The 21,293-nt window shown below is 42.8% G+C and overlaps 1 protein-coding gene across 2 annotated transcripts in view; it reads left to right on the forward strand.

Moving 5' to 3' along the window:
* The window catches only part of PIP5K1B (phosphatidylinositol-4-phosphate 5-kinase type 1 beta), a 310,428-nt gene extending 289,498 nt beyond the window's left edge, over window positions 1-20,930 (forward strand). The window contains exon 14 of one of the 2 annotated variants that reach the window (XM_042964800.1): window positions 20,646-20,930. In XM_042964800.1, the coding sequence (XP_042820734.1) occupies window positions 20,646-20,681 (36 nt within the window). In that variant the 3' untranslated portion in view covers window positions 20,682-20,930. Of the gene's footprint in view, window positions 1-15,126; window positions 15,550-20,645 lie in introns of those variants that run through there. The other variant, XM_042964801.1, reaches the window with a different exon arrangement.
* The last annotated feature ends 363 nt before the right edge of the window (window positions 20,931-21,293 follow it).

Consider the following 21,293-nt stretch of genomic DNA (forward strand, 5'->3'; position numbering starts at 1 on the left):
AGGGTAGCAGAGATTTGTTTTGTTTTGTTTTCCTTTCTGTTGGGTCCTAGCTTTGTAGTGCCTCCTGGCCTCACTGGCCTGCTTGATTTCTGCCTTGAGGTTAGCTCTGCCTGAGGTACCTGCATCCGGGGCACCCCGAGGGTCACCCCATCATTTTTCCATCTTTGCCTCCTGGCGCTGGCTTCTCTCCACCTCCCCACTCCCTCTAGAATCTCCCTAACGCTGCTCTCTGGGATTTCAGTTTCCATGTTCTGCTGTGTCAGGGGGAGCCAATGTTTGCTACTCTCCCGAGCCTTTCCCACTCTTGGGCAAAGGGAACAGTCTCCAATGGTGTGACCTTGGAAGCCGCCAGGCATGGAGCCTGCAGGAACAAACTCCAAATGAACCCACACTAGGAACAGATGGGTTTAAAGAAAGCAAATTACAACCTATCCATGGACCGAGTGAACAGGGCTGTCCTCATTCCTACCATTTCGCTCTTATGGGATCTGAGGAGGAAGGCGGCACATTTGGTAGGGCGGAGAAGGTGTATGCATTATGCACTGAATAAAAAATAAATAAGGAGTCCCTGAGTGTGGCGAACGGTATGAGGAGGACTGAGGAGTGGGGCTCTGAGGGCTCGGCTTGCTTTGGTTTGTCTCTACCAGTGTTGGCTTCCTAGGGCTGCCCTAAAACCCAGTACCCGTATCTGGGGGGCTGCAACAGAAATGTATCATCTCACAGTTGTGGAGGCCAGAAGTCTAAGATCAAGGTGTCAGCAGGGTTATGCTCCATGGGAAAGCTCTAGGAGGGGATGTTTCCTCCCTCCCTCCAGCTTCCGGTGGCCCCGAGGGGGTCCTTGGCATTCTTTGCTGTGCAGCACTAATCTCTGCCGATGTCTTCATGGAGCCTTGTCTCTGGGTCCCCTTCTTGTGGACCAGAAAGCAAAGCTAAGGTGACCCCCAGGGGACTCCTACCACACTCCCAGGAACCCAGCCAGGGACTGTTTTCCTCTTGCAGCAAGCCCTGCTGCCACCTAGTGGTGGAAAGGCACCTGTGACCACGGGGCGCAAGGAGTGACACAAGTCCTTGAATCCTAAGAGCAAGTGTGCCTGCCGTTCACTGGGCTCTGTCCACACTGTGGACTTTCTCGCAGACCCTCCGTGCCGTGCGTGCACGACCAGCAGGGCCACGTCCTCCAGCTGACAAAGGCAGCTGCCTCGGACGGGCCCCGCACCTGCCACCTTTCAGGTTGCTCTGCAGTCCGTGTGAGGAACAGGTGCACCACAGGAGGGGCTCATCTTCCCCGGGGTCTGAGCTTGACCTCCTCAGCTGTCAAGGCCAATTCTTCCGAAGCCTCTTGGAAAGGCCCCGCAGCGGTTTGGGGATTCAGCATAGAAAATGCTCTTTATACTGTTTTCAGCAGCAACTTTAACAGAGGATCGACAAATACAAGGTCGGAAGATCCTTTTCTTCACTTTGAATCTTTGACAAGCCACCCCTTGCAGCCTCTCAACTCCTAGGTGGCTGTACTTCTCGAAGTAACCCCCAGTAAGGGATGGCCTTGAGTATCTTACAGATTTTTCACTTAAAAAAGAAAACTTTCTAAATCCCAGGAATGGTTACCATACTGGATTAGAGGGCTGCTGTAACAAAGTACTACCAACAAGGAAATTTATCATCTCCCAGTTCTGGAGGCCAGAACTCAAGAGAGGAGGGTGGGGGTGGGGAGGGGGGTTGTTTCCTTCTGAGGGCCGTGGGGCAAGGATCTGTTCCAGGCCCCTCACCTTGGCTTCTAGATGGCTGTCTTCTCCGTGCCTTCACGTGGGCTTCCCTCTGTGTGTGTGTGTGTCAGTCTCAGTGTCCAAGCTTCCCCTTTTGGTAAAGACATCCATCGTATTAGGTCACTAGGGCTCCCCCTAGTGACCTTCTTTTAAGATCTTGAGCTCTATATAGAGCCACATTCTGTGGTTCTGGCTGTTAGGACTTCCACATAGGAATTTTGGAGAGATGCTGTTCAACCCATAATTGCTTCTGTTGTCTTTTTATAAAGATAAAGGGTAGCAATAGAAATGTGGAGGCACAAAGGCTTGATGGGGGAACAGCTTCTGGTTCCTGCCCTCTGCATGGAGGCCAGGGGCCTCTGGCCTCTGTGCTCTCCTTCCCTACCTAGGTGGAAGAGAATTCAGTAGTCTCATCCCAAAGCACTGCTCCTTTCAAATAAAACCAAGATTATCTTCCTACACCCAACGTTTTCCAACTGCAGCATGAGCAGGGCTCTGAGTGAATTGGGTTCAGGCCCCAGGGCTATAGGATCTACTAGGTGATAACAATTTTGGATTTACAGTTAGCAGAAGTCACTCAAGTGCTGGAAAGTCCAACATAGAACTGCCAGCCTGTATGCATCACTGATGCCCTCAGGCTTCTCTCGGGTTTTTGGGAAACAAATTAATCAGCAGGGAACTGTGTTAAAACAGTACAGTGGCGATAACAGTTTAAAAAAAGAGGGGCCGTCCTCTTAAATTCATTCCCCTGAGACATCCACAGTGCGTGCCCGATTTTTCCTCGAGTGTTCTCATCTCACCAGTATAGACACACCTCTTATTATAGGTTTTACAAATTCAAGGTTTTTGACAACTCTGCATTGAAGAATCCCATTTTTCCAACACCATTTACTCGCTTTGTGTCTGTGTGTCACGTTCTGGTAATCTTTGCAGTATTTGCAAACTTGGTTTGCAATCAAACTTTGTCATTGCATTTGTTTTTATGATCTCTAATAGTTTTAGGGAGCCACTAACCACACCCACCTCAGCGAACTTAACGTTGTGTGTGTTCTGCTTCACCAATCAGCCGTCCCCCTCTCTCCCCCTCTCCTGGGGCCTTCCTAGTCCCCGAGACACAATGATACTGAAGTTAGAGGCCACTATAGGGTTATTAACTGGCCTAAGTGTCCAACTGAAAGGAAGAACCCCATGTCTCTCACTTTACGTCAAAAGCTAGAAATGGTTAAGCTTAGCAAGGAAGCCATTTTGGAAACTGAGATGGCCCAAAAGCTCGGCCTCTTGCACCAAACAGCCAAGAGGACAAGCTCCTGAAGGAAATTTTAAGTGCTATTCCAATGCACACCTAAGTGATAAGAAAGTGAAACAGCTGGTGCCCCTGGGTGGCTCAGTCAAGCATCCGCCTTCGACTCACGTCATGATCTCGGGATTCGGGAGTTCGAGCCCCACCCCGGGCTCTGTGCTGACAGCTCACAGCCTGGAGTCTGCTTTGGATTCTGTGTCTCCAGCTTTCTCTGCCCCTCCCCCACTCAGGCTCGCTCTGTCTCAAAAATAAACTTTTTAGAAATTGTTTTTAAAAAAAGGGAACAGCCATATTGCTGATATGGACAAAGTTCTAGTGGTCTGGATAGAGGACCACATCACCCCCAACATTCCCTTAGGCCAAAGCCTAACCCAGAGCAAGACCCTAGCTTTCTTCAGCTCTATGAAGGCTGGGACAGGTGGGAAAGCTGCAGAAGAGAAGTCTGAAGCTGGCAGGCATTGGTTCATGAGGTTTAAGGAAGGAAGGCACCTCCACGACATACAAGGGCAAGGTGAGGCAGCAAGTGCTGATGTAGAAGCTGCAGCGAGCTCTCCGGAAGATGGAGCTGAGATATTAACGAAGGGGGCTACACTAAACAACAGTTTTTCAATGTAGATACAACAGTCTTAGAAGAAGATATCATCTAGGACTGCTGTAGTTGGAAAAGAGAAGTCAATGCCTGGCTTGAAAGCTTCAAAGGACAGCCTGGCCCTCTTGTTAAAGTCCCATGAGCCTCTAAGTTTAAGCCGGCACTCAGGTACCATTCTGAAAATCCCAGGGCCCTTAAGAATTGTGCTGATTCTACTCTCCCTGTGCTCTCTAAATGGAGCAAAGCCTAGATGGCAGTATATCTGTTTACAGCATGGTTTACCGAGCATTTCAAGCCCACTGTGGAGACCTAGTGCTCCGAACACAGTATTCCTTTCAAAATATTACTGCTGACAATGCACCGGATCACCCAGCAGCTCTGAGGGAGATGCACAATCAGATTGCGGTTTCCTTGCCTGCTGACAAAACATCCATTCTGCAGCCAATGGAGCAAGGAGTCATTTTGAGTTTCAAGTCTCAAAAAATACATTTCATAAGGCCATAGCTGCCCTAGATAATGATTCCTGTGATGGATCTGGGCAGAGTAAATTGAAAATGTTCTGGCAAGATTTACTAGATGCCATCAAGAACATATGTGATTCATGGGAAGAGGCCTAGAATATCTGCCTAAATTCAAGTTTGGAAGAAGTTTATTCCAGTCCTGAGGGAGGACCTTGAGGGAGTCCGGGTTTCGGCGGAGTCAGTAACTGTGGATGGGTGGGAATCTCAAGAGGGCTAGCGCCTGAAGATGGGATTGAATGGCTGCAATCTCCTGAGAAAACCTGAACACGTGAGGCACCATTTCTTGTAGATCAGCAAAGGAAATGATTTCTTGAGATGGAATCTGTCCCTGAAGAAGGTGCTGTGCAGATTGTTGAAATGATAGCCAAGAATTTAAACTATTAGGCACACTTAGTTGATAAAGCAGTGGCGGGGAAGACTGACTACAATTTTGAAAGACGTTCGGCTGTGGGGACAATGCTGTCAGACAGCATCACCGTCCTCCAGAGAGACGGTTCAGGAAAGGAAGAGTCAGCCGATGCCACCAACTTCATTGTTGTCTTAAGAAATGGCCCCAGCCACCCCAGAGTATGCCTGCAGTCTCTCTGCTGGTCGGCGTGGAATTCTGATAGGGCATTTATCGGTTGGCAAGAGGCCGGGCATGCCCTGTGCTGCCCGCATCTTGGATTTCAACAGACATTCTGCCAGACTGGGCACAACGTGGTAGTTTTCATCCCAGTTGGACATGCCCTTCAAGAACATTTCACATTCGGCCTCACAGGTTCTTGGTGAGAGGCCTACTACAGTCCTTGGTTCTTAGCCAAGTATTTTCACCTCTGATCCCAAGCCTAATTTTTTTTTTTTCTTTAAGTGTCCAGGTAGGCAGTTTGGACCATAACGTCTCTAAGGTTCCTTCCATCTATGAGATGCCATAGTCGTGTCGCTTAACCTAGTCACGCCCGGTGTCCTCGCTTCCGTAGCACTAGCCTGAAGAGTCATCTCCCCCCACCCCCACCCCGCTCCAAGAATGTGGTGCGCTCTTCTATCTCTGCAGCTGTTGGACAAAGAGAAAGCCCCCCTCCAATCTATCTTCAAGAGATTGTGTCTTGTGAAGTAACCCCCAACATGAGGTAGACAGGAATACAATAAAATGTAAATAGAGCCTTAGCTAAGGAAAGGAAGAAAAAGATTCAAAGCTTCCCAGAGTCCAACAGTGACTGTTTTGTGTTTGAAATTCAGGGAGTGCTGAGAAATCAATCTAGTGAACCCAGAGCTGGAGGGGAGTCCAGAGCCCCTGGGATGAGGTTAGGGTGAGGCATTGTAAAGCCTTTATGCGCATGTGTGTGGGCATGCCGGGGAGCTTTGGCTACGGTGAGGCAGGACTAGTTGTGCTCTCAGGGCAACAGAAGCAACATTAGCCAGAAGAAGAATAGAAAATAGAAAGGAAACAAAGCAGGGCTGTGGTAAAGAGAATTCTGAAATTGCTGAAGAAAATGGGGGCTTGGTGCAGAGAAAGGGAATACAGGATTATTGCCTATGTTAGCCTGGAGAGAAAAAAACCAAATGAGTGCTTTCCTTGTCTATATGGTGGGCAAAAATTTCAATTTGAAACCAAAATGAAGCTGTATTTGGAAACCATACAGGGAAAGAGCCTACTTATGTGGGGCCCTTGGGCTATCCCCCAAGGTAGATGTAGTTAAGAAAGAGCATCACCCCAAGGGTTCATGGAATGTGGAGACTTCATGGACCATTTAGTGCTGGTCATATTGGCCAGCTTGGGAAGCTCTGCCTGGCCACCCCATTCTAGGTGTTACATTTTCTAAATGTAGGTTTAATGACTTTACAAAATGACAGTAAGGACATGCCTATCACAAGTTACTTTGGAGCATTTAGACCATTTACATTTAATTAAAAAAGATAAGATGGAAGCATGAATAAATAATCAAGACAGTCTACCTGCTGCCTACAAGAAACTCAGCTTCAAGTTGAGTCTTGACCTCAAGGCATATATAGACCAGTGGAGGGATGGGGAAAAGCCAGTATATCAATACTTAAAATAGACTTTAAAAGAAAGACTGTAATAAGAGACAAAGAAGGGCATTACCAGGGTGATAAAGCAATCAATTCCACAAAATAATGTAACAGTTGCAAATATCTATGCACCCAACAGTGGAATGCTGAGTAAATAAAGCCACTATTAAACATAAAGGGAGAAATCTGCAGTAATACAGTAATAGTAGGCGACTTGAACACCCCACTTACATCAATGGGTAGATTATCAGGTAGAAAATCAGTATGGAAACAGTGTCTTTCAACAACACATTAGACCGGATGGATCTAAATATATACAGAATGAATAAAGAAAATTTGGCATAGATACAGAATGGAGTATTACTTGGCAATCAAAAAGAATGAAATCTTGCCATCTGCAACTACGTGGATGGAACTGGAGGGTATTATGCTAAGTAAAATTAGTCAGAGAAAGACACAAATCATATGACTTCACTCATATGAGGACTTTAAGAGACAAAACAGATGAACATAAGGGAAGGGAAACAAAAATAATATAAAAACAGGGAGGGGGACAAAACAGAGACTCATAAATATGGAGAACAAACAGGGTTGCTGGAGGGGTTGTGGGAGGGGGGGATGGACTAAATGGGTAAGGGGCATTAAGGAATCTACTGAAATCATTGCTTCACTATATAATAACTAATTTGGATGTAAATTTTAAAAAATAAAAAATTTTAAATAAAGGGAGGGAGACAAATAAATAAATACAGAACATTCCACCCAAAAGCATCTGAATACACATTTTTTTCAAGTGCACATGGAACATTCTCAAGGATAGATCACATGTTAGGCCACAAAGCAAGTCTCAGTAAATTTAAAAAGAATGGGAAAAAACACAAAATCCATGGAGGCTCAACACCATGATACTCAACAGCCAATGGGTCAAAGAAATCAAAGAGGAAATCAAAATAGAGACAAATGAAACTAAAACCAACAGTCCAAAGTCTTGGGGACACAGCTATAGCTTTTACGAGAGGAAAATTAATACTAATACATACTTTTCTCAAGAAAAAAATATCTCAAGAAAAAAAATCTGGGGGCACCTGGGTGGCTCAGATGATTAAGTGTTCCAACTCTTGATTTCAGCTGAGGTCTTGAACTCACATTCGTGAGATCGAGCCCGCGCCCCGCCCCCCCCCCCAATCAGGCTCCATGCTGACAACACAGAGCCTGCTTAGGATTCTCTCTCTCTCTCTGCCCCTCCCCTGCTGGCTCATGTGCTCTATTGAAATAAACTTAAGAAAAGAAATCTGACCTTACATTGAAAGGAACTAGAAAAAGAACAAACCAAGGCTAAGGTTAGTAGAAAGAAGGAGATAGTATCAAAGCAAGAATAAATGAAAAAGACTAAAAACACAAAAGAAAAGATGAAACCAAGAGCTGGTTCTTTGAAAAGATAAACGGAAATGATAAACATTTACCCAGACTTTGCAAGAAAAAAAAAAAAAGACTCAAAGTCAGAAACAAAAGAGAACCACCAACACTACAGAAACACAAAAGATTCTAAGAGTACTATGAAAAATTAAATGCCAACAAATTGCACAACCTAGAAAAAATAGACAAATATCTATAAACAATCTTGCAAAACTGAATCAGGAAGAAGTAGGAAATCTGAACAGGCTGATGACTGACTCAGTTTCATTGCTGGTAATCAGAAAACTCCCCAAGAAAAGTCCAAGACCAAATGGCTTCACAGGCAAATTCTACCAAACATTTAAAGAAGCCTTAATACTTATTCTCCTCAAACTAGATCAAAAAATAGAAGAGGAAGAAAAGCTTCGAAATACATTCTACAAGGCCAGCATTACCCTGATACCAAAACCAAAGATACTACAAAAAAAAAATAAAAAGGAAAACTAAAGGCCAATATTCGACTAACATAGATGCAAAAATCTTAGCAAAATATTAGCACACCTCATTCAGCAATGCGTTAAAGGATCATTCACCACAATCAAATGGGACTTATTCCTGGGATGCAAGGATGGTTCAATATTTGTAAATCAGTCAACAGGATACATCACATTAACAAGGGAGAAAAATCATACGATTATCTCACTAGATGCAGGAAAAACGTTTCACAAAATTCAACATCCGTTCTAGATGAAAAATTCGTGTTAGAGAGATCATACCTCAACCAATTAAAGCCCATGTAGGAGAAACCCAAGCGTGACATCCTACTCAACAGTGAACAAGAGCTTTTCCTGTAACATTAGGAATAGACAAGTCTACTCTCACCACTTTTATTCAACATGGTAGTGGAGGTTGTAGCCAGAGCAAATTAGACAAGAAAGAAAAGGCATCCAAATGGGTAAGTAGTGAAACTGTCACTGTTTGCAGGTGACATGATGCTATGCATAGAAAACCCTAAGATGCCACCAAAAACCTATTAGAGTAAGTGCTGTCAGTAGAGTTGCAGGACTCAAAACCAATACACGGCAAAGTTGAGTTTCTGTACCCTAGTAACAAAGAAGCACAAAGAAAATAACTCCCTTTACAACTTCAACAGAATCAAATACCTAGGAATAACTTTAACCAAGGAAGTAAAACACCTGTACTCTGCAAACTATAGAACACTGGTAAGAGAAATTGAAGAGGACACAAACAAATGGAAATATAGTCCATGCTCATGGATTGCAAGAATTAATATTGTTAACATGTTCATTCTACCCAACTCAGTCTACAAGTTCAGTGCAGTCAGAACATCAACAGCATTTTTCACAGAACTAGGACAAGTAATACTACAATTTCTAAGGAAGCACAAAAGACCCCCAATACCCAAAGTAGTCTTAAGGAAGAAAAAATTGGAGATAGCACAATCCTAGATTTTAAAATATGGTGCAAAGCTACAGGAGTGAAGACAGTGTAGGACTATCCTAAAAATAGACACACAGATCAATGGAACCAAATAGAGAGCTCGGAAGTAAATCTATGCATTTAAAGGTCAGTTAACCTATGACAAAGGAGGCAAGAATGTACAATTAAGAAAAGACCATCTCTTTGATCAGTGGTGCTGGGGAAACTGGATAGCTACAGCAGAAGAATGAAATTGGACCACTATCACACCATACACAAAAAGTAACTTAAAATGGATTGAAGACCAAAATATGAGACCTAAAACCATTAAATCCCTAAAAGGAAACAAAGTTAGTAATTTCTTTGACATCTGCTGTAGAAACCTTTTTCTAGGTAAGTCTCCTCAGGCAAGGGAAACAGAAGCCCAAATAAACTACTGGGACTACACCAAAATAAAAAGCTTCTGCACAGCAAATCAAACCATCAACAAAATGAAAACGCAACCTACATTTGTAATTGATATATCCCATTAGGGGTTGATCTCCAAAATACATAAAGAACTTATACAACTCAACACACACACACACACACACACACACACACACGCTTCATTTAAAAATGGGAAGATGATCAAAAAAAAAAAATTGCGAAGAGGATCTGAATAGACATTTTTCCAGAGAAGACCTACAGATGCCCACAGACGCAGAAAAGATGTCCAGCATCACTCATCACCAGGGAAATACAAATCAAAACCACAGCAAAATATCACTTTACACTGGCCAAAATGGCTAGAATCAAAAAGCCAAGAATTAAGTGTTGGTAGGACGTGGAGAAGAAGGACCCCTCATACGCTACTGGTGGGAATGTAAATTGGGGAAGCCACTGTGGAAAACACTACGAAGGTTTCTCAGAAAGTTGACAATAGAAATACCTTATGATAATCGCACTACTGGGTATTTACCCAGGGAAAATGAAAACACTAATTCTAAAAGATCACCATGCTCCTGTATTTATTGCAGATTTATAATAGCCAAGATATAGAAGCAACCCAAAGATGGCAGTGTATATTTCTCAGCCATAGAAAAATCATGAGATCTTGACATGAGCCACAATGTGAATGGACCGAAAGGGCATTATGCTAAGTAAAGTCAGACAAATACCACCTGATTTCACTTGTATGTAGAATCGAAAAAACAACACAAGACAAAAAGCAGAAACAGTTTCAAAAATATAGAGAACAAAATGATGGTTGCCAGAGGGGAGGACGGCAGGGAATGGGCAAAGCAAGCGAAAGGGAGTGGCAGATCCAGGCTTCCAGTTGAAGAATGGTTAAATCACAGGAATAAAAGGTATAGCAGAGAATCTGGTCAGTGGTATTGTGGAGGCAGACAGTAGCTACCCATGCGGTGAGCAGAGCAGAACATACAGACTAGTCGAATCACCACATTCTAGATCTGAAACTAATCTAACATTGTACGTCAACTACGCTTCAATAAAAAAATTATTCCAAAAAAGTAAACATTAGGTTGAGGGTGTGAGTTTCTTAGGCAGAAAGTTGGTGGGGGGGGGGGGGGGGGAAGGAAGGCTTGGAAATAAGCCTTGAAAGGAGACCTCAGAAATGAAAGGCGTGTCTCATCTCTGATGCCCCCTGCACATGGTTCTGAAAAGTGAACTTCAGCTCTCCCTATTGGGAAGCCCACCCAAAGTGCCCCACTTTCAGGGTCCCCCCTGGGATATCTGGTTCCCCCTACTGCAATCCACACTTGGAAAGGGCTTCTCGTTAGCAAACAGACTGCTTATGACTTGCTCTTTGATTTCTGTGTCTGTGCTTTAAATCTTTTTAAAAAAAGCTTTGCGGTCTTTGACCACAAGTGTGCATTATTGTGTGGTTTCAGTCACTGAAGTAAGCACTTGAGCTTCAGCAGAAATAAAGATGCATTTCTGTCACACACTCTCAGACGTAAACACGTACGTGGCATAAATAACGCTAGGATCAGGCCACAGGAGTTCAGATCTTGGCTTAACGATGGGTTTAGGTCCCACAAAAAGGTGACAGTATCACAAATGCAAAGTGCACGTAAGACACCCCAGTTCCTGAACATCGTGGCTTAGCCTGGCCTGCCTTAAAGTGCCCAGGATACTTACATTTGCCTAAAGTTGAGCTAAATCATCTAGCACCAAGCTTATTTTATAAGGTGTAATTTATCAAAAACTGCACTGAAAGAACAGGAAGGTTGTATGGGTACCACGAGCACGTGGCTGGCTGCCACTGCCCAGCATCCTACGAGAGGATCATACCACACATTGCTAGCCCCAGGAAAGATCCAAGATCAGAATTCAAAGCTGGACTCCCACCAAATGTCTACGGCTTTCGCACTATCATCAAGTTGAAAAAAATCCTAAGTCAGACCATCCTAAGTCGGGGGCTGTCTGTACCTAAATACTCTTTTACTTTTCCCATCGGCCATTATCACACCTGTACCTTCAGGTCTCAGAATTTCAAATATTACGTATTCTCCAAGTACCACACGCGTAGGAAGAAACCTTGCCATCGCTGCGCACACACAACAGTTCAGTGGGTGACGGCTCAGACGACGTTGTCTGTCTGTCATCCCTTTTCTGAGATCTGGCCGGGTTCTCTTGCCAAAACACCAGTTCCCATTTCTGTTTCTAAAGCCTCAAGGCCAGGGGTGGTTCCATCTCAGGGCACCCCAAAAGTTGCTCGTCTCTGGGGCAATAATACGGTGAAAATCCCATCTTCGATGGGGGTGGGGGTGCAGCTGGAGGTACCAGCCTGTGCGCCCCATTGTGGAAAATCAACTCAAAGGCTTAGTCTCCTTCTAGGATCATCAGCTGGTGCTTCTTTCCAGTGACCGGTAAGGACTTGAGGGGTCTAATTTGAAGGAAAATTATAGCACATCCCCTCCTAAATAAGAGGATACGAAAATTGCTTTCTGCAGACTTCGCACTGTGGCCAAGCGAAAAGACACTATGCTGTCAGATTCCACACAGATTTAAAGACCTGTCTCGCCACCTTGTTTTATTATAGTTCTAAGTTAGCACAAAACAGACCCTTTCATGTAACCAATCATGTCGTCCCAGGATTACGTTAGGACATAGAGAGTTGGCAGTTCTTACTGCACGTGGACATTCTTGTACCCTAGAGGTGACAGTAGGTGTTAATACAAGTTTAAAAGAAACTTATACAACACCCTCACTTTAATAAAAACAGGTGAATATTAAGGATTTTTCATTATTTTTAATAGTAAAGACAGTATATTTCATTATAATTTTTAGTGTTGATATTTGAGAGAGAGACAACAGGGAGGGGCAGAGAGAGGGAAACACAGCATCCTAAGCAGGCTCCAGGCTCTGAGCTGTCAGCACAGAGCCCAATGCAGGGCTTGAACCCACGAACCGTGAGATCACAACCTAAGCCAAAGTTGGACCCTTAACTGACTGAGCCACCCAGGTGCCCCTAGAGAGTGTATTTCATTATAAAGCCTTTGGTTTTTTACTAAATTATCAATGTAACCCAATTTGAGAGACACCCAAATACTACTTTTTTTCAAATAGTGATTTATATACGGGAACTATTGACAATAAATTTGTTAACCATACTTAATACAATCTTTTGGTTTGAACACAACAATGGGATGTGTTGACACAGCCCACCATGACTGCCCAAGTCCCCCCAGCTGGCCAGCCCATGTCAAGTGCGTTCTGGATGCTGGGTCTCCTGCCTCACCTGCCGAGAGGCTGGCCAGCCTCAGGCCTCAGTGACAGCAACCACCCCTCCTTCGGTGATCACTCCTTTCTTTACTGTGGTCAGAATACACTTCCAAGTCAAAGCTAAACTGGTTTCCATGAGTCTGCCATGGTTGTGGTCTTAGAGCCATTTAGTCTCACTCATTGGTCTCAACAGATGGGAAATTACACTCTTGTCCCTGGACTAGGACATACTGATCAGGGTGTCCAATGGGAAGAGATTGAGAAGGGTTAAGCTTTTGCTACTCTACTCCACACATTCTGATATTCTAACCCCCACCCCGAGGATCCAGGCCATCTGTGCCCCTATTATTGAGGACATGTATCTTAGGACTAAATGAGTACCCAACTCTTCCTTCCCCGTGGCCTTCAGTAGTTGGAAGACAGCTTTCATGCCCAGGTCTCTACTGGGCATCTCTAGGTCTCTACTAGACCAAAATGCCCAGATTTGTAACCATTTTCATGGGGTCTTGGGTTTGGAGCCCTTCCGTGTTGGGTCATCTCGGCCATGTGTCCACCTGGGTCATGGCTTTCTCCAAGTTTATCATTAGAAACCAGACACAGACTTCCAACTGTGATCTAGAGAACAAGAAGAACAGAACTGTCACCTCCTTTAGTCTTTTGTTTTTTAAGAAAGCAAGAATGATAGGGGCGCCTGGGTGGCCCAGTCGATTAAGCATCCAACTTCGGCTCAGGTCATGATCTCACAGTCTGTGGGTTCGAGCCCCAGGTCAGGCTGTGTGCTGACAGCTCAGAGCCTGGAGCCTGCTTCAGATCCTGTGTCTCCCTCTCTCTCTGCCCCTCCCCTGCTCACACTCTGTGTCTCTCTGTCCCACAAAAATGAATTAAAGTGTTAGAAAGAAAAAAAACAAAGCAAGACTGATAAAGCTGATCAGTAGGAACGTATCATTTTACATGGATTTTTTTTTTTTTATGTCCCTCATTGATACGCACCACACTAAGGGATCAGACTGAGTCTGAATAAAGTCCACTTTACAGACATCTGTCCTGAGAACGTGGGCAGCTTCCCCTCTGCCCACTGCTGTGGCTCATGACCCCTGGGCTATTTTTGGAAGATGATTTAAGTATTAATTAGAGCAAGTTATACATTTAGGCAGGCAAATCTTCCTAACTTAGATTAATAGGAAACAAAGTGGAAACTATTAAAAATTACAAATCCCAATAGGCTTAAATTACATGATAAAATATTCCTTTTTAAACAGAATCTTTGACATAGCCTCTTAATTTTCAAAACCATTTCAAATGCGTTTGCTTTTTCAGCCTCCAAATGAAGGTGTTGGACCACACATTCCAACACCTCCGACTTTCTCAACTATTTTGAGGACACAAGCACGCGGCTGACACTAAATGATCCCTCTTTAATCCGTGTATGTAGCTTGTGTGTGTGTACCCACAGTCACATACATACATGCACTGTATTTCCCCCCAACAAGTTTATCCCTTAAACTACCCTGTAAGGTAGGATTTATGACTCCCATTTTACAGCTAAAACAAGGTATAAGGAAGGTTAAGTAGGGTTGCCTAGGGGGTTCTGTAGGTTAGGCGTCCAACTCTTGATTTCGACTCAGGTCCTGGCCTCACCATTCCTGAGTTCGAGCCCCGCATTGGGCTCTGCACTGGTGGTGTAGAGCCTGCTTATGATCCTCTCTCTCCCGCTCGTGCTCTTTCCCAAAATAAAAAATTAAAAAGAAATTTCTTTGCATAACATCCTGTAGCTGTAGTACTTAGGAAACCAGTAGGTTTAACCAGCTACGTCTGCCTCTAAAAACTGAACCTGGTACTGCCTTCCCCAGGTAGATCTTGGTTTAACGGTCATAGACTGAACCGGCAGTCTCTGACCTTAAATGGTTATCATTTTAAGTTAAATATTTGCTGGATATAATTTTACTCCCCCGTCACGAGGACAGTGTTTGAAAACGAACACGGCATTCACGAGTCAAGACCAGGTTCAAGTTGTTCTGATTGGCTTTAGGCCTGCTGTAACAGCACATGCCCCAAGCCCCGTGCCCTTAGAGGTCAGGGGTGCACCTTAGCCAGCGTTGTTTCCTTCTGAGTCTTAGCACAGTGCTGTGCTGTCACAGGAACTCGATACACTCGGTGTCATCAGAGGCCACAGGTCCACCAGAGAAGTGAATGCTATGATAATCATCACAGAAGGACCCCGAGCCTAATGCACCCTGACTTCTACCCGCACATTTCCCAGGCACAAGGCTTAGGCCTAATAATGACCTTGTGTTCCCTTTCGTGAGGAACAGTTATAAATCAAGGCCAAAACTTAGGTTTACAGCTGCTTTTTTTTTTTTTTTTTAACCTCCCCAGTAAGTGAAAATGGTGACCATTCCACAGTTGTGGAAGAGAAGTTTCTCCACTCCGGAATTACCCAGAGGAACTCGACTGACCCTCCTGGCACACAAGAAACAATCAAGTGGATATAGGAGTTTGCAAAGTGTGGGGGGAACCTTGGTCCATAGGCTGATCAGCAGATGTGATGTGAAAACCATCACACTATTCTATCCTTTGCTGTTGCTTGCTGAACTGCGAAGAACTTCATGAACTATATTCAAGCTGCTTTCTAGGCCATTGCCAATCACCATTTTGGACTTGGAAGTGCTATTTTCCTATTGACACTTGCATTATTTCATTTTGCATGCATCCAGTGGTTATACATGAGCAACATATGTAATCTGCTTATTTTTAAAAACATCCATCCATGCAAAATGGTAAATAAAGTATAAAGTCTGCTCTTTTTTGCAAAATGATAATCATAGCCCATGTCATTAAAAGTTTAAATTGGTTTCATATCAAGATCGGTGTAATAGGTCTGCATATACTTTATAGGAAACTAGCTTCTATAAAGATTTTTTCACTGTTTACTAGTGAAATGAGAAGAGCAAAGCTATTTATAAAAGGCCTTATGTCGTGTACATACGTTGTCTTTGAAATATTTGTGATTTAGTTTATTGCTTGTAAAAGAGAAATTATATAATTTATTTAGTAAATACTATTGTAAACTATAGTTTTATTGAGAGAAATAAAATATTTTGTTCTCAATTGTGGTGGGACATTAATTCTGATGGTTTATGGTCTTTACATTTCTTTTATTAGTTAAAAACAGATAACCTAGGGTGCCTGGGGGGCTCTGTCAGTTAAGCGTCTGACTTTGGCTCAGGTCATGATCTCACGGTTTATGAGTTCAAGCCCCTCATCAGGCTCTGTGCTGACAGCTCAGAGCCTAGAGCCTTGCTTCAGATTCTGTGTCTCCATTCCTTCCTCCCTGTCTCTCTCTCTCTCTCGGAAAGATGAATAAACATTAAACAAAATTTAAAAAAACACATAACCTAGATATTTCTCCATTTTTAGACATTCAGGGATCCTTTATCTCTCATGATCAAAGCAGAGAACATTCTCTGGATCCTGAGAGAAGATACAGTAGATTCTGTTCAACTTGTTCAAGAGAATTTCTCAAACATCCTGGTGGATTAGGGTGCACTATCTTATACTGAAGTAACAAATAATCCCAAAATCTCTGGATAGGGGAACCAGAGCAGCCCCCTTCTAGAACATGGCATTTGTATGGCAGAAGACAAAAAAGTGACCGTGGAAGCAGGCAAGAGGAGCTCATAAAGCTTCTGCTTAGATGTAGCTTACATTCTCTTGAATGTCACCTTGTGACATGGCACTGGCCCAAGTAAACGACACTGACAGGACTGATGCCAGAGGAATGGGAAGTCTACTTCTCGCCAAGGAATGGACTCGGCAAAGAGGTACGGTGAGTATTTTAAGCTATTATTGCATCTACACCATCTCATGGGTTTCCCCAGCCGCAGAGGCTTACGACGGAGAAACACATCATTGGAAAGCAGAATGACCAAGGCTACAGAAAGCCATTCCTGATGATTAAGATGCTCAGTGTAAAACACTTCAAAAGTTCAAGCCAACAGGTTCTTAAAGGCAAACATGGTATTCACTTTTGTAACTATAACCTGAAGCCATGGTTCCTCAGTGTGAGTAGTAATTTTACCTGCAGAGTTGGTGCTGGGCATCTATCCTGGGTTGGGATTTCAACATAGAATTCTCATGAAGCCAACAGCTGAGGACCCTTTCCCTCTTTCCCTAATATTCCTGTCCTAATGAATTCCCCCACCTCAGGTAGAGGTTTACCTAGCTGAAATGCCACTCTCTCCCCTCACCCCAATTTGTAAATCTACCCATATCTGGCCTACAGACTCTTCCGTGTGCCCTCCCCTGGTGCCATCAATGCCTCTCCATTGGTGTCCCGAAATTCACTTCTTACGACTTGTATCATCCTGGATTCGTTTTGCCAGTTCTTGTATTTCACATAAATGGGATCATATGGCATGTACTTTCTATCAGGCTTTTTGGTGTCCCTGTTCAACACTATTTAAAATTCATTTCCTTTTATGTAGCAGAGGCTCATTCTTTTTCACTACCGAGTAGCATTCCATTGTATGAATTCCACGGTTTTCTACACAGTTGCCGATTGGAATGTAGGCTGCCTCCGATTTAAGACTATAAACAAGCATGAATGTTGGAAGATGGATGACAAGAACTCCTAGACGTCTTCCTTCACACAGCTGCTAGACGCAGACAATTGTGACTTCTAACACCTGTACTGGATATGGAAGAATTTTCCGTGAGGAATATCCCTATCAGGAAGGAGATGATCATCCTCTAATTTGCCTAGGACAGCCTGAGATTATGCCCGACTCTCAGGCATGACGACAGTACATTCTTTTACTCTCCCCACTCTTGCATTTGGACCACCACGATATTACTTTACCAAAGGAGAGAGTTTACAGATCATAACACTGGCGATCTCCCAGCGGTTGACTTAGCCAGGGCACCGTACAATGAGTTTCAGCTACCAAGCCTTCCCCTGCCACCAGTGCTCGTGGCATTTAGTCCCCACTCTTCATGAGCAGGCAGCTAAGGATCAAGAAACATCTGAGGAAATTCTCTAAAACAGAACAAACATACCCACAGAAAACTGAGGACAGAGGGAACAGAGTATATGAAGCAAATTTGGAGGAGCCTGGCCGGCTCAGTCAGTCAAACACGCAACTCAATCTTGGGGTTGTGACTTTGGGCCCCACGGTGAGTGTAGAGATTACTTGAAAATAAAATCTTAAAAAAAAAAAAAAACAACAACAAAACTTCGAGACAAACAAGAATTACCATTACATCTTTATAGGTAACAAATTATATGGCATCCATTAAACAAGATCACGATGCTATTACAAAAATGAACATTCACAAAACATCAAGGAGCTCTTGGAAAGTCAAAGCATAAGAGTGGAAAGTAGAAATTAAGAGAATGATCGGGGTGCCTGCCTTGTTCAGTTGTAGACTATGTGACTCTTGATCTCAGGGTCCTAAATTCAAGCCCCATTGGGCATAGAGCTTACAAATAAACAAAAAAAAAGTGATTGGAAGTTAAGACTGAGGAAACATCCAAACAATTTTTTAAAAGAGGAAAAAGAATTTCAAAATTTTACAGACTATTCCACCAGATCATATATCCAATGTTAATTCTACAAAGAGAAAACATAGACCATGGAGGTAAAGAAGGCTTCAAACAAATAATTTAAGAAAATTTCTTCAAACTCAAAAACATGACTTCCCAGATTGAAAGGGAATGAATGCCCATAAAGACGGACGAAAATGAACCTGACCATGCAATTTCCAGCCACCAGGGATGATCATGAGACTCTCTAGACCTTCAGAGACTAAAATTAATTTTGTATAAAGCTCAAGGGTCAGAATTGAATCAAAGTTATCAACAGCATCACTGAAAGCTAGAAACTAATGGAGCCTTCAAACTTCTGAGAGGAATTTATTTCTAATCTATAATCCTATACCCTGTATGTTACTTAGGTTTCTCTCGACAAATAGGAGCAACATAGACATAGCTAATAGATTTAAGAAATTGGCTCACATGATTGCGAGAAAAGGCCACTGTGAAATTCAAATGGTAGGTTAGCAGGCCGGATATGAAGGTGTTGATAGAATAGTTGTGAGGAATCCTTTCTTCTTTTCTAGAAAACATCACTTTTTCCTCAAAGGCCATCTCTTGATTGGATGAGGCCCATCCATTTAGCAAGGGTAATTTTCTTTACTTAAAGTCAACTAATTATGGTAGTATGCTAAGCAAAATACATCAGTCAGATAAAGACAAATACTATGGGATTTCATTCATTTGGATTTTAAGAAACAAAACAGATGAACATAGGGGGAGTGGGGGGAAGAAAGGGAGGCAAGCTGTAAAAGACTCTTAATGATAGAGAACAAACTGACAGTCGCTGGAGGGGAGGTGGGCTGGGAATGGGCTAAATGGGGGATGGGCATTAAGGAGGGCACTTTGTTGTGATGAGCACTGGGTGTTGAATGTAAGTGATGAATCACTAAATTCTACTCCTGAAACCAATATTACACTAGGTTAACTAACTTGAATTTAAATAAAAACCTATCAATATAAATTACTGTTTAAAAAAAGTCAACTAATTACGGACCTACAACCACATCCACAAAATATTTTTCAGCAATACCTACATCAGTGTTTGATTAACTAACTGGGTACTCTACCCTAGGCAAGTTGGGATGTAAAATTCACGACCACCTCATCAAGACAAAAAGCTTCTGCACAGCAAAGGAAATGACCAAACTAAAAGGCAGCCTGTGGAATGGGAGAAGATATTTGCAAATGACCTATCAGATCAAGGGTTGGTATCCAAAATCTATAAAGAACTTCTCAAACTCAACGCCCCGAAAAACAAATCATTCAGTGAAAAAAAAGGGCAAAAGACATGAACACTTTTCCGAGGAAGACATCCAGATGGCTAACAGGCACATGAAAAGATGCTCAACGTCACTCACCATCAGGGAAATACAAATCAAAACCACACTAAGATACCACCTCACACTGGCCAGAGTGGTTAAAATTAACAACTCAGGAAACGAGATGTTGGCGAGGATGTGGAGAAAAGGGAACCCTTTTGTGCAGTTGGTGGGAATGCAAACTGGTGCAGCCGCTCTGGAGAATAGTGTGGAGTTTCCTCCAAAAATTAAAAATAGAACTACCCTACAAGCCAGAAATTGCACTACTAGGTATTTATCCAAAGAATACAAAAATGCTGATTCCAAGGGTCACATGCACCCCAATGTTTATAGCAGCACTATCAACAATAGCCAAGCTATGGAAAGAGCCCAAATGTCCATCGACTGATGAATGCATAAAGAAGATGGTGTGTGTGTGTGTGTGTGTACATACATAAATACATATACATATATATACACAAATATATGTATATAATGGGATATTGCTCATATTACTCAGCAATCGAAAAGAATGAAATCTTGCTATTTGCAACAATATGGATGGAACTAGAATGTGTTATGCTTAGTGAAACAAGTCAGAGAAAGACAAATATGGCATGATTTCACTCCTGTGAAATTTAACAATATAGATGAACCTAGGGGAAGGGAAGGAAAATAAGATAAAAACAGAGAGGGAGGAAAACCCTAAGAGGCTCTTAAATACAGAGAACAAGATCAGGGAGGGGTGGTGGGTGGGAGGATGGGCTAAATGGGTGATGGGCATTAAGGAGGGCACCTGTTGGGACAAGCACTGGGTTTTCTATGTAAGTGATGAATCATTAAATTCTATTCCTGAAATCAGTATTACACTGTATGTTAACTAATTTGGGTTTAAGTAAAGTTCTTAAAAAATAAAAATAAAATTAATTACCACACCCTGAAAAAATATTACATAAGAATAGAATAATCCATACAAAAATAACTTCCATCTTCCTTTTACCTAGAAGCTTCAAAATGTGTGTTTTGCCAAAATGAGATAATGAACCAAGAGAAAGAATGCCATGAAAATGAAAGGCATAAGATCCAGAAAATAGGACAAACAACCCAAGAGGGAGGTGAAAGGAATTCCCCAAGACGAAGGTAAAGGGATATCCCAAGATGTCAATAATGGAGAAGATCCAAAAAACACTCAAGATTAGAGGTCAGATGGCTCTGGGCACCAGTTCTCCAAGAAGGTGAAGATACCCAGGAGATTTATAAAATGAGGGCATAAAACTTTAACTCTCCATACCCTGGAATTTGATCCTGGAGTTGGATCGGGGGTGGGGGGTGGGGGGAGCTTTGGATGACATTAACAGAAAAACTGGAGAATCTGAATAAAGTTTGGAAATTAATTAACAGTGTTGATGAAGTTTCATCTCTTAGTTTGGGCAAAGGAATCATAGTTCTAGAAGATGTTAACAGTAAGAGAAACTAGGTCAAGGGTATATAGGAACTATATTCTATCTTTGCAAATTTTCAGTATATCTAAACTGATTCCCCCCAAAAAAGTATATCAAGACTGAAAAATAAATGGTCAAAAGATTTAAACAGACACTTCAAAGAAAATATATGAATGGCAAATAAGCACGAGATGCTCAACACCATTAGTT

This window comes from Panthera tigris, chromosome D4, assembly GCF_018350195.1.
Source record: "Panthera tigris isolate Pti1 chromosome D4, P.tigris_Pti1_mat1.1, whole genome shotgun sequence".
Lineage (NCBI taxonomy): Eukaryota > Metazoa > Chordata > Mammalia > Carnivora > Felidae > Panthera > Panthera tigris.